Genomic DNA, 13642 nt, shown 5'->3' with positions numbered 1-13642 from the left:
TAATACCTTTTTAGTGAAATATTACACGTATAAAATGTTATGACCCCAAACTGGTAGCAGTAGAGACAGGAAGATAAACTTGGTCCCAAACAGATGGGCTTCTCACTACCCTCTGTCTTTTTATGCGTGTGTGTGTGTGTGTGTGTGTGTTTAAACTATTTTTACTGTCCAACTGTCTCCAGCAGGATATGAACTGATGGAAAGGCAGTTCCTTGTACTTCTGATCTCTGACCAACAACTCCTGCCTATTACATGAACACTGCCTGAAGAAAGTATACGATATGTTTTCTGTTTGTTTAGGGAGGATTTTACACAGCATGTCTTTCATTCTTCCCTCTGCACACTATGTCAGATGCTTTTGTCACAGCAGCACAAATGTCAATTTGTAGAGTATGAGTTACTGTGCACTGAGGACAGAATGCAAATTTCTGTCCTTGACAATCACTACTCAACCTCGGAGAGAGGACCATCACATATTCTGGTGCCAGTCAGTTTTTATGTGTGTGTGTGTGTGTGTGTGTGTGTGTGTGTGTGTGTGTGTGTGTGTGTGTGTGTGTGTGTGTGTTTGTTCTTACATGGCTTCTTGGGGGGCAGAGCCAGCTGTGGGTTCAGGTATGGACTGTTGTCGGCATCTATCCGGCGTTTATACTTCTGTCTCCCGCCACGCACCCTGTCGAGACGAACACCTGTGAGAAATGGCAGAAGAAATATATCAATAGACTGTGCATGACACTGACACTTTGAACTCTTTTGACTACTTGGCAAAATACAGGGAATATAAATAAACATGGAAATAGAATATAATAATAGAGAATGGAAAACATGTTGACTGGAAGTCGATTACATAATGATTTGTGGCAATGAAATGGTGACAGCTGTGCTGTTTTGCAATGCATACGTGTGTGCGTGTGTGTGTCTGTTATGCAGGTAGGCACTTCTATCTTATTGTCACGCTCGCTAAACTCCCTTGCCTCTTTTATTCTACAACAAGACAAATTCATAGAGACACCTTTTGAGTAAAAGGCCTCTCTCTCGCTCATGTTGTCTCTTTGGCTTTCTGACTTACTCTTTTCCTGTCTCTTGCCCAATCTCTTTCTCTCTGTTGCTGTCTCTCTCTCTCTCTCGCTCGTTAATTAATTGACACAAAGGAGTCTTAATTTAATTAGGCCTATCTCTCAGGGGATTGGATGTTACCGTGGTTACCACTTAAAGATGGATAAGGAAGACAGAGGTGTCATGTACCCCGGAGGAGGAGAGTAGGAATCTAGAAGGGCTTGTTTCTACCATTCAGAAATAAAGTGAGGCTAAAGAGAGAAGAACATAATCTACAGAAACTTCATTAACCGACAATCTAGGGAAAGAGGCAACCTGATATTGAACACACCTATGCAATATCCGCTTTACACCCCTACAGCACCACTGGGTTGAAAGGTTTTCTAATGCAAAGTGCATTTAAAACAGTCAGCATGTAAATGTATAGATATAGAGAGAAAGAAAAGGAGGAAGAGGAGGGGGCAGGAAGAGTGAGAGAGATTTGCTAACACACACAGATATAAATCCTCTGAAAAAGTGCTGACGATGACCAAGACAACACACCTAGGAGACTTAACAGAAAGACTTCCTATTGGCAGCAAAGGGAAAAAAATGAAAGGGAGCATGTTTGTGCATTCATTGGCATTTGTACGTGTGTGTGTTTCTGTGTTTCTGTGTTTTATTTGTGTTGTGTATGTGTGCACGTTTTGTTGGCCGCTTTTATTCAAACCATCTTACAGTTACGAATCTTACAGGCAGCAGTCAACCCGGTGGACTGAACATGTGTGTGTGTGTGTGCGTGCACGCTTGAGACGAAAATAAGTAGACAGAAGGGCTGACAGTCCAGGTACAGTGGGGGGGGGGGGGCAGTGTCAGCAAACGGTCAAGAAACTCTTAACACCAGGGGGTACAAACCCACTCACACACCCACTCTTTTGCTTTTTCTCTCTCACACACACACACACACACACACACACACACACACACACACACACACACACACACACACACACACACACACACACAGACACACCGTCTATGTTGTGTTTGAGTAAACCCCGACAAGCAGCTTGCTCAGTCACATCCTGGGTCAGTGGTTGGTCAGAAGAGAAAAGTGAGAAAGAGAAAAACAGAGACAGAGTACCAGAGATAGAGAGAGAGGATACTGGAAGCAAGGAATAAAGACTTGAAAAGAAATAAAAGAAAAGGTTTGAGGACAATCTTTAAGCAATAGGTGTCTCAGTAATGTGGCTGCATATTGTATATTTAAACCACAGATTCAAATTAAATGCAGAAACAAATTGATTCATTAATAGATGCAAGTATCAAAAGGTGTCTGTACTGTAGCATCAGTTGTACTTGTATGTCTATTTATGACACACCTAGGCCTCCAATCCCATAACTTCTTTGAGTCATTGCTGACAATGAAGGCTGCTACCTGGCTGTTAGCTGCTGCTTGCACACGTTCCCCCTTGTTCATCACACACAAACTCTCACACGCAGACTCTTAATATTTCACATTCCCTTTTCCTTACACCTAAAAGACCCGGCGCTGTGCTGAGCTCACTTTATAAAGAGCCCTCTCTAACTACCTCATCTATTTTCCACCAAATTAACTCTCACTCAGCACTGATTAATGATCAAATCTAAATGAATCAAATTAAAAATTGAAAATTATATTTCCAAAGACCACAAAAAAGAGACAGGGGGAAGCTAGGGGGAGAACGAGAGTGCTCTACCTCCGCTTAACAAATGAGCCTTCAAGTCATAAAGAATGGGCTCAAGAGCAGAGGAGGGAAGGAATGAGGAGAGAAGAGGAGAGAAAGGGTCGGGGGAGAGGAAATGTAAGGAAGAGGGAAGAGAAAAGGCAAGTAAAGAACAGAATAATTGAACAAGAAATTGGTAAGAAATGGAATAAAGATGCGATAGTGAGAGAACTGGAAAGATCCATGAAAGAAAAGACAGAATCAACAGAGGCTGTGCGCCTTCATGATATGCTTTAATTATTATGTCAACTAAAGGAACACCTCTATCTACCACGTCTATTGCTCCTACTTCTACACACTGAAATACATATTTAAATGTTCCGCGCATGTTTCGTGTTACATAGTGCAACGTCTGTGTCAACTGAATTTGATGTCATGTACTAAAAATCCGACATTTCGAGCTGGCGGTGCATTAGCAAACGGTGCTAATAGCGCTAACAGTGCAAACTACGGCGAGAGTGCTGACAGAGCTAACAGTGTTCACCTGAGGAGGAACCAGAGGGGGGGGGGGGGGGGGGTGCTACGCTGCCATGACCAAGCTGTCGGACGGCGAGCAGTAAAGAGTGTCGGCCGTGAGCTAACCAGTGGGGCACGCTCACATGCACAAACATGCACTTAAAGCATGCACGACCGGCCCGGCTGTGTCAACACAGCAAGGAAAAGCTTGGATAACAACACACACACAGGGAGACATTACTCCACCATGACTTTACAGAGCAAATAGTGGCTTGCTGCTATATTAATATTCAGAATGTTGAATACAGCTCCTTTAATAATACCGAATTCACATCGACAACTTTGGCATTACAAATTGACACTGTTTTTGTCACATGCTGTACACACACACACACACACAGTGACAATGATGAAGGCGAATCTTTCCTTTCGTGGGAATATTGCTGTCTGTCAATAGCAAAATCTGCACTGATCACATCAGCATCGATTTTACACTGCACGTCAGCGCACACGTGTGTGTGTGTGTGTGTGTGTTTGAACAGTTGAGGGATTGCGAGTGAAATGCCGTTGACACCGAAGTGCTTTTGAAGAGAGAACCGGTATTCGTGGCAAGAGAGGAAAAGAGGAAAGATTTCTGTTGATCACAGCAAAGAGGAAGCAGGATGACAAAAAGCACAAGAGGAAGGGACCATTTAAAGACGCAGAGACAAGGAGAGGGCGAGAGTGTAGTTTTATGGTAATTGAAGTGGTAACAGGGTTGAAGTCTCTCTTCAACCTTAGACCAGGTTATCACCTTATTTGTCTGTGTGTGTGTATTTGTGAATGTGTGTGTGTGTAAAACCGCAGTGCTGGTGTAATAACATAAAGGGTTTTCCTATGTGGGTTTAACAACTGATGGGCGAGTAGATTGGTCAAGACAACAGACCCATTTAAATCTAACGTGTGTGTGTTTGTGTGTGTTTCTATGATTCCCCTGCATGTGAGAAAGAAGTAGAAACAACAGGGGGAAGAAACACACACAACGTGCGCCTATATAGCCACAGAACATGGACTATTATGTGGCAATGAATGTCAGAGGCAATATTATTCATGCTGGTGAGGCATTTTATGCTTGAATTTGAAAACAATTGACTCAAGATCGCTTAAAGAAAGAAAGAAAAATAAAGAGAGCATGAGAGAGGGGCGGAGGGGAGGTTAAGAGGAAAGTGTGTGTCGTGTCATGCAGTGATGTTTGTTTAGACCAGAACAGATCAGAACAGCTCTGCCTGAGGCAGCGGGCAGGTGGCTGTCACTGGTGTGTGAATATGTGTGTGTGTGTGTGTGTGAGACCATGTGAAAAATGTTGTCTTTTCCACATTAATGGCCCTTTTTATTTTAGTGCTGCTTTAAAAAAATAGCCTGATACATTTACACAAACTATTAGGCATTCCAAACTTCTGCGATGAAGAGCAAAATAACTCAACAGCTCTGTAATAATAAATTCTTGATTTCATGTTCATTCTTTTTTTCAATCAGAAGTCTTGTTTTTTCAAACATGCGTGTCACATAAGAGAGTTTTTGTGGAACTGTTTGTGTGAGTTTGATGAAAACGTTGCTGTTGTGAGCTGTCACATGCAACTGAAAACAACAGCTGCATTTTGCTGAAGTCTCCTGGTAAATAAATTGCTTTTCCCAAACTGTCTTCCTTTCACATCTCCTCTACTCTCAAGACGAACAACGAAAGTGTATATGAAAGAGAGCGGACCACTTAGGCAGATCTCTCGTCACAGCATTTCCATTATCGCTCCTTTCTAGCTGGGATGCAACCAGATGCCAGTCACACACACACAACCACTCACTCAGGACAGACGCTACAGGGCCAGATTTAGATACAAGTTTCCCACGGGGGGACACCAGACGCCACTAGTTGTCTGCCGCTCCCCTCTTCTGTTTCCACGTCCTCCGCTCTTGTCTCCTCCCCTTTCCCCATCACGCGCTCTCTCTTCCTCTCGTCATCCGCTTCTTTCATTCTCACCTCCCATCTTCTTGTACTCTCCTCCTGCACTATTCATTTACAAATCATCTATAGACCCACAAACATCGTCTTCTCTTTTATTTTTGAAAACCTCTTTTTAAATCACTGATATCTTCCAGAAATTGTGTCCTTTATTAGAAACAAATTGTCTTTGTGTGTTTTGCATGTGGACATGTCTCGCCATTTGCCTTGATTGTGGTGTGTATGACTGCATTCGTGTGCAGCAATGAGATTGGAAAGCAGCGGTCAGGACTGTTCAGCTATGAAGAGAGTTTTGACGCACAATGCCAGCTGTAAATACACACACACACACACACACACACACACACACACACACACACACACACACACACACACACACACACACACACACACACCAATCCTCTCACAGACTGGGGCCTTCCACCCGATCTCACTCATTAGGTCTTAGAGGCCGTGGGGAGCACGGCCAAAGTTGGCACGAGCTGTTAGCGTGTGTGTGTGTGTGTGTGTGTGGGGGGGGCAGTGTGCCAAGGTTTATATTTGCAGTCCGTGGACTTGTCTCTCTAGTAGTCTACCATCTGAATCCAGCTGGCCGTTTATGGCAATATAGAGATGGAGGCTTTGGTTTTGGATTCAACACATTCTGTCTGTTTAACCGTGATTCATCAGACGTGCCACCATCAAAGCTGCCACGTTGTAAGAGAGCAAATCTGTCAATATGACCATATGCACGATGTACATGCATATCGGATATTGCTGGCTCCTGGTCTGTGTGCCTCTGCCAAAGCCTTTGATGTTCAGATGTCTGATCTGTGTTTTGTATTCTGTTCATGACAATTGTACGCATTACTGCTGGATTTGAATGCATCATGTCTGTCTTGCCTTGCCAGTTGTGTACAAACAGAAACAACTGTGACAGCTACAGCGTTATTTTATTTGTCAAGTTCATGAAATTTGATGAAATTGTAATTTGTTCAGTAAATTAATTTGTCACAAATTGCTTCCAACCTTGTGTCACAAATCTGTTCATCAAATCTTTTACCTGCAATGATATCCCTTTTCTCTCACTCCCCCCTCCCCTCTCTCTAGGCAGATTTAAGCCCCGCCTCTGTGACCTTTCGGTCTTCAGCTGACGCATCATTATGACCTCATTAAAAATGGACAGACAGCCATTGCCAGAGGGGAAGTTCTCATAATATAGTCAGGCCTTTTAATTGCCTTGCTTCAGAAATTAGCTGCTACATATTGGTGGGTGGGTGCCCCGTGTTCGTTCCTTGCTTAATTTTACTCCCTGCTCGCTTACTGCTCTCTTCAATATTCCACACAGACTGGACCACGCGTGTGTGTGTGCGTGTGTGTGTGTGTATTCACATGATCAGGTGTGTGTTTGAGAGACCATGTGAAGAAAACACTCCATTCTGAGTTGGTTTACTGACCCTCTGGCCTCTTGTTCTCCCCATCTCTTTGCGTCACACACACACTTCCTTGCTGCCTCACTTGCTCTTCATCTCACCCTCTCTGTCTCCCAGGGCGACAAAGCTAATTTGAGGCAGATCTTGCCCTAAGGGGTAAACTACAGCATCTACACACACACAAACACACACTCCATGTCCTCCCCTACCACTTTATCTTCACCTGTCTCCCGTGAGCAAGCCCCTGACAACCACAGTTAGCTCTGATGCTAACTGATCGAGCCACTTACCATTATCATCCACACAATTCTGCTGCAACGAGGCATGCACCCATGAAAGGGCGGCATGGAACAAAGTGGGCAATGTTCTTAAATGTTGTGTATGCAAAGGTTTGTTGGATGAGAGTAACACAATGTTTAACCAGGCAGTATAACAATGTCTTTGTCATTCCGTACATTGATCTTTGCAAAGACTATCGTCTTTTACATTTTTGCAATATTTTTCTTTCTCAAATTTTGTCGGTATGGGTAATGTTTCAGATCTACACTACCTACTATCTACATTATTATTGTTTTGAGTTTCTATATTAGAATAATAATTCAAGGGGAGGTTTGAGGAGATATTTAGTCGATCTAGTTCTTTAAAAAAGACGATATGTACATTGAATGTTATTAAATAACATATCCAGCAGAATGGATCGAAGGTGGAGGGATACAGACAGCTGCTTTGTATAGTCCATGATCTGAATGTCTATGAAATGTCCCAGTTCAAAAAGAGGGAAAATTTCAGAAAATGGATGCATCGATTTTCCAAACGACCCTTATTCATATGTAGAGCGGGACCTCCAGTATTAAATTCATACCCACCACAACAAATGAGGTGGCTGTGGTCTGTCATGTTGATGTATATATGTATGCCTAGGTGTGTGTGTGCGCATGTGTGTGAATGATATATGTGTATGAAGCAGGGAAGCTGCCGCAACAAAAGGCAGCATAGTTCTGCTCTCTTATTGGCTTAGTGGGCAAACCACATCCTTAAGAGTTCAAATCAATAGCATGTCTACCTCTCTTGTTCACTCAAAATCTCGGAAATTTTCTTTTTTTTAAAGTGTTAAAAGGAAATGTTGGCTTTGCTTGGGGTTTATCGACAAGAGCGATGTTGTTTCTGTGTCCAGTAGGAGGATGCAGTCTGAGCTGAGTGAACTGTGAGACTGTTGGAGCTGCCAATAATACATGCACTTACACATGTGTGTGGGTATTTGTGGCCACACATACGTGAGACAAAACAGGGGATGAGACACGGGTTCTGTCTATGTCAGATCAGCTGGGAGAACAAACGCTACGACAGCAGCTTGTTGGGTGTGTGTGTGTGTGTGTGTGTGAGTGTGTGCAAAAGAAAGAGAAAGAGAGAGAGAGAGAGAGAGAGAGAGAGAGAGAGAGAGAGAGAGAGAGAGAGAGAGAGAGAGAGAGAGAGATATGAGCATGCTTTTGTAGAAAAGTCAAATTGTGGCTGTTTTGGGCAGTTATATTTTGTGTCTCGAACTGTGAGGTTTCTCAATGTTACCTTCCTTTTTACAACATTTTGACGACAGGGACAAGCTTCGTCAAAATTACGCAAAGATGTTAATTTTTGGGATCATATTTACAGAATACAAAATACAGATATTGTTTTTATCAAGTACGTCATAGCTGTTGTTTGCAGAGTTATATTTTGATGTCGTCTTTCTGTCATTTATCGTCTTGGTGTTCCTTTGTTTTTGTGAGTAAAGTTCCTGCTGCGTATGCATTTGATCATTTCATTCTAACCATGGTGGGGAATGTGAAGTTGTCGATCTCAAACTGTTATGGTTTCACAGAATAACGTCTGAGTGGGTGAGAGGCTGCAGGTATGGATGAGTGTCACGGTGGCAACAGGACGGAGAGAGCAGAGAGGGAAGAGGAGCATGGATGGATGAAAGGCTTACGAGAAGCAACAGAAACAGTACAGTAATACTGAGTGGGAGCACTGGAGGGAAAGATGAAGACAGGAATGGATGGAGGGAGGGCTGGCAGGCGTCGGCAGAGCCACGCTCCCTGACCACTGTAAAGAAGGGGGCGTAGGCCAGGTCTCCCATCAATTACAACCTTGACCCTCCTCTCTTCTTCTTTTTCTCTCTCACACACTTTCTGCTTCATTCAACCACCCTCCCCCTGCCTCTCAGCCTCCCCTGGTCCCTCTCCTCTGGTCCTATAAATCAATCGCTCCGCTCTCCCGCCCTCCCCCTAGCTTTTTCCCACCTTACCCCTCCCACTATTCCGCTCTCTCTCCGTCGGCCCTCCTCTTTATCCCTCGCCACTCCTTTCCCTCTTTTCATTGTTGGAAGTGCAGTGGGAGTAGAAAGGTCAGAGGTGGGCAGACGAGAGGGAGAGAAAGAGGCAGAGGCAACGAGGGAGTGTGAAAATGAGAGAGTGAGTGTATTTAATCAAAGTGGTGTGGGGGCAGATAATATCTCTTCTTTTGTTTTTTTAAACCTTTTTTGACTGCTGAACAATTGCTGAGTGCGAGTGTAGCAATGATCCAGTAATGTTCTATGTTGATCTCATTTAGGTAAGACAAGGATGTGGGACTTTGTGTGCGCACATGCCCTCAGATACTATTGTATGTAACTTGTATATGAGGAAGGGAAAAGGTGAGCATGCACAGTGAAAGGGTGTCGATCAATGTTTAGTGATGGTGAGACAAGAAGACAGAGAAAAAAGAAACCAGCCTTTGAACACATGAGAGGATACATAAAGACTGGACATGGTAAGATGGACACGGGGAAGGCAAACAAGAGTTGTGTGATCCCAATAGAAATAGATTACAATATACTTTATATGAAAGGAGTATTAACAATTTCTTAGAAGTGTTACATGTAGCATTGTGCAACATCAATACATCGTCATACTTTGCTGTCTGCATATTTGCCATAACAACAATTACACCATGTCTGAATAGAAGGCTGGCCCCTTTTTATGGCATTGGTTGTTCTTGTGACCAAGAACTTGGTCGCAAGAACTTCTTCCAAGAACATCTTCCGAATCTTATTAGCAGAGGCCTCTAGCCGAATAAATACACGTATCTCATAGGCTTTAAAATGCTACATGTAGCACAGTTAACAGAGAAAGACAAGGAAGAGACCTTTTCCCTTACCCTCCCTCAGCATGCCCACAGTCAGACACTTCATGAAGCGGCAGGCCTGGCACGACTTGCGTCTCCTCTTGGTGATCTCGCACTCGTTGGTTGCTGGACAGCTGTACTCTATGTTGCCTGTATGTAGACATGTTAGGAGAAAGACAGAAAAAGGGTTTCATTTCAGATGGATACTTCAACAGACAGGTGGGCGGTCAGACAAAAACAGAAACACGGTATATGTCTTCATTGATTTTAATCAATGTATAGAGATAGAATTGTAGAGTTGTAAATAGACATACGGACACACGATTAACTAGGGGTGTCCCTTACTAAGCGTGGACATATTTGAATCAGATTGCGCAAGCCTGGCCTGGGGTCTACTGATCGTCAAATCATTATTATAATCACAGTTATGACTTTGTTTAAAAAAACTGACAGACAAAACAGTGTAATAGTGTGTGTGTTTAAGTGTGTGTTACACGAGTATATGTGCATACGTCATGGCTGGAGCAAGCTGAGGTTGCGTGACAAGCTGTAGTTCACTCACAGCAGCAGTGATGCAGAGCTGAGGCTAAGATTGTTAGCCGATGTAAGTCTATTAACTTAACAACCCTCGCCAGCAAAAACACAAACACCTAAAGTGGGTTTGAGGCTAATACCACTATTACCTCTAATCCTCCACAGCGTCACTATTTCAGCTCTACCTAATCTGTCTTTTTCTACACCTTCCTACTTCTATATTGTCATGTCCTCTGTCTTTGCTATTTTCCAACACTTTAAGTTATCCACGTCTAAATGAGACCTATTTCTAACCATCTACCGTGCCTCCTATTTATCTCCCCTTTTGTTGTACTTGGTTTCATTCGGTTTTGTTTTCTCATTTCCAGCTTCACTCGCCCTCCAATTCTGCTCATTTCCTCCACTTAGTATTTTGCTTCCACCCAGTTTCAAAGCAAAGCACAGTTATGGATTTGTTAGGACAGTTTGGACTATTGCAGAATTGCTCTAACAGGTTTCTTTGTTCCGGAAGCTTTATTTATCCACAGTATAAGCTGCGATGAGATGTGAACGCAAAATAACCCTTTGGTCGCTTCCTCCTGCGCCCACCTGACAACTACAGTACCCCAGCAAGCCAATGCATCTCCCACTGAAACAGAGTAAACAGTGATTACTATTGACTGCTGCTGTGGACAGGATGTGTTCTCATTACTGGGCTGATTAAGGAGAGTAGTTAGCTTAGGAAAAGGCTAAATGCACGAACACTCCTTAATGGGTAACACAATGCTCATTAATCGGCCTTATTAGTTTAAGTAAAGGCTAAACATGCTAAATGCTTGGGGGCCCCTATAGTCTAATGGATGCCGCTAACAGGACTAGTTAGCTCACATCCAACCTTAACATGCTGATGATACAGAAGGTTCAGATTAATACAGCAATTAAGAGGGACACTTACTTAGCACTAAGGGTAAATGTGGTAGTGACATATTCTGCGTTGGTTGATGGATGCTCAGTAAAAGGCCTTGTTAGTGCAAGGCTAAACAGGCAAGCACCGCTAAATGGATAACTGCAGTAAAGAGCCACTTAAAGGGCTGGTAGCACGAAGTCGAAATGTGTTCAACCTCTTATTAAGACATTTATTTTTCCATCTACACATTCCGAGTGCTACTGTTTGAAGTGTCCGTCAATAGAAAAAAATATCATTTGTTTATTTATCTATGACAGAAATAACAATGTTTTTGGAACTTGACTTTGCGATACCTCAACTCAACAGTAGTACCTCAACAGTACCTTAACTGAAAGAGCAGTGGCCTTTAATACTAGCACATTAGCAAAAACAAGGTTCTTGATATTGCACTGTACATGTTCAGAAAAGGTAAGGTAGAAAAGGTAAGGTAGACTTACAAATATAAATATCTATGATATAGGACTGTGTGTCATCCGTCTTCAGACTGGAGGTACCGGACAGGAATTAGAAAAGAAGGGTTTAAATCAAAATGTCATAGCTCTCTCTGTGTGTGTCTTTATTGTGCACTGAGGTGGGCTTAGAGTCGAGAGGTTCTTGGACGCTCCTATGTATAACGTGTGTGTGTGTGTTGGTGTGAGTAAGGGGGATATATGAGGGCCTCAAATCCCCTGCAATCTCCTTTGAGATGTGTGTGTGTGTGTGTGTCCACCTGCTGCATGACAATAGACCACCATTGGACAGACTGCGTATATGAATGTTAGTTTGTGCTTTTGCCTGCCATAGTCTTTGAGCTGTCTTTGTTTTCACCTCTCCTGACGTTTTACATCTAACTCTGTCTTGACACAAGTTCAGCCTCTCCCTCCCATTCACTTTCTTTTCTTCGTACCTTGGCTTACCTATTTAGATATTTCAAATTGTTGACCTGTTGAAGAATGTGCTTATTTTCTTAAAGGCAGCATTAAGAGAACTCCCTTGTGTGACGGTCCCACCTGCAAGTTCACTACACTGTTCACCATTCTCATATTCATCTCTCCTGCTCTCATCCACCTTTCTTCTTCCCTCTTGCTGTCTTCATCTTTCCATTTCATCGCCTTGTCCCTCCCTCTCCCACACTTTGCTCTCCTCCTCACTCCCCTTTATCCCTCTCTCTCAATAAGGGAGTGATAGATGCAGGTTGTCAGGTGTCGCTGGACTGACGCCACAGAAACAGCAGCTGCCAGAGCACTTCCACCATGCTGCGACACACGCACACACACGCACACACACGCACACACACACACACACACACACACATTCACACCACTAATTCTTTCCTACATCCATGTGCCCAGTTTACCCTACCCCTTCTCTCATCTTTCTGTCATTCCAAACTGGTGCACTCTCCTCTCGTCTCCTCTCCCACCCCACGCTCTCCTCCCTGTCCAGCTGGAGGTGTTTTTTTGGTGATTACCTGCAGTTTTATTGGCTAATGGGTTGAAACATACCAATATGTCTGCCGCTGCCCATCTGAGGCTGGCCCTGCTTTCCAGCCAAGATACACACACTAACACACAACCGTGCATACACACAGGCATATGTGCACAGTACACATAAACCTGCGCTCATTTACATGGATGAGCACAAGCCCACAAACACACACACGGGGTAATACACACACACACACACACACACACACACACATCTGTGGATGAGTTTGGCTTGTGTGGTAGCCAAAGATAATGTCATGACCCATTTGTTCCATTGGACCCAAGACTGCTCAGTCTGCATCTAAACAAACATGAACTTAAACTGTAGCAAGAATACTGCTGAAAAATACTGAAATCTGTACATAAGATTGCATTGATTGATTTTCATAGTAAATTCTAGTTCTGTCCATTCAAGCTTGAATAATAGCTGTTGTAAGATTATTGTGATTGGATGATTACGTATTTGATGAACATCCAGAAAATGTTTTGTTCATTTTTCATGATTCAATCCAGCAAATGTTCTAATGTTTCCCATCCTGTTGTATTTCGTCACCACCTTTCGTGACAACAGTCCTGTGACTAGCTTTGTCACAGTCTTGACGCATAACCTTTGATTCTGGCCTTCCTGAGCTGCAACATGTCCACTACATAGAAGGGAAGATTACAAATGAGAATGCGCGAGAGAGAGAGAGAGAGAGAGAGAGAGAGAGAGGGGGGGGGGGGGGGGGGGGGGGCAGAGCAGTGCTTTAAATCTATTCAAGGTTATACTCTGAAGAAGCTCTGCAGTCAACATGGCATCATATCTGTTTGCTGGGCTCTTGGTATTTAATCTGTGACTCTATACTCACTTATGTCACCTTTAACAAGCCCTCAAAATGAAATGAGACATGTGGAGT

At 43.3% G+C, this 13642-nt stretch overlaps 1 protein-coding gene across 2 annotated transcripts in view; it reads right to left on the bottom strand.

Annotated features, from left to right (window-relative positions):
* Positions 1-13642, bottom strand: part of esrrga (estrogen-related receptor gamma a) — a gene marked incomplete at its 3' end in the record, with an annotated part of 66625 nt that overhangs the window by 25852 nt on the left and 27131 nt on the right. Inside the window, exons 4-5 of one of the 2 annotated variants that reach the window (XM_079286739.1) lie at positions 9822-9950; positions 576-686 (exon numbers count right to left, since the gene is read on the bottom strand). In XM_079286739.1, the coding sequence (XP_079142865.1) occupies positions 576-686; positions 9822-9950 (240 nt within the window). The remainder of the gene's footprint in view (positions 1-575; positions 687-9821; positions 9951-13642) is intronic. The other variant, XM_079286738.1, reaches the window with a different exon arrangement.

Source organism: Melanostigma gelatinosum, assembly GCF_949748355.1.
Source record: "Melanostigma gelatinosum genome assembly, chromosome: 2".
NCBI lineage: Eukaryota > Metazoa > Chordata > Actinopteri > Perciformes > Zoarcidae > Melanostigma > Melanostigma gelatinosum.
Note: the sequence above shows the minus strand (reverse complement) of the source record. Positions and strands in the feature narration are given on the sequence as shown.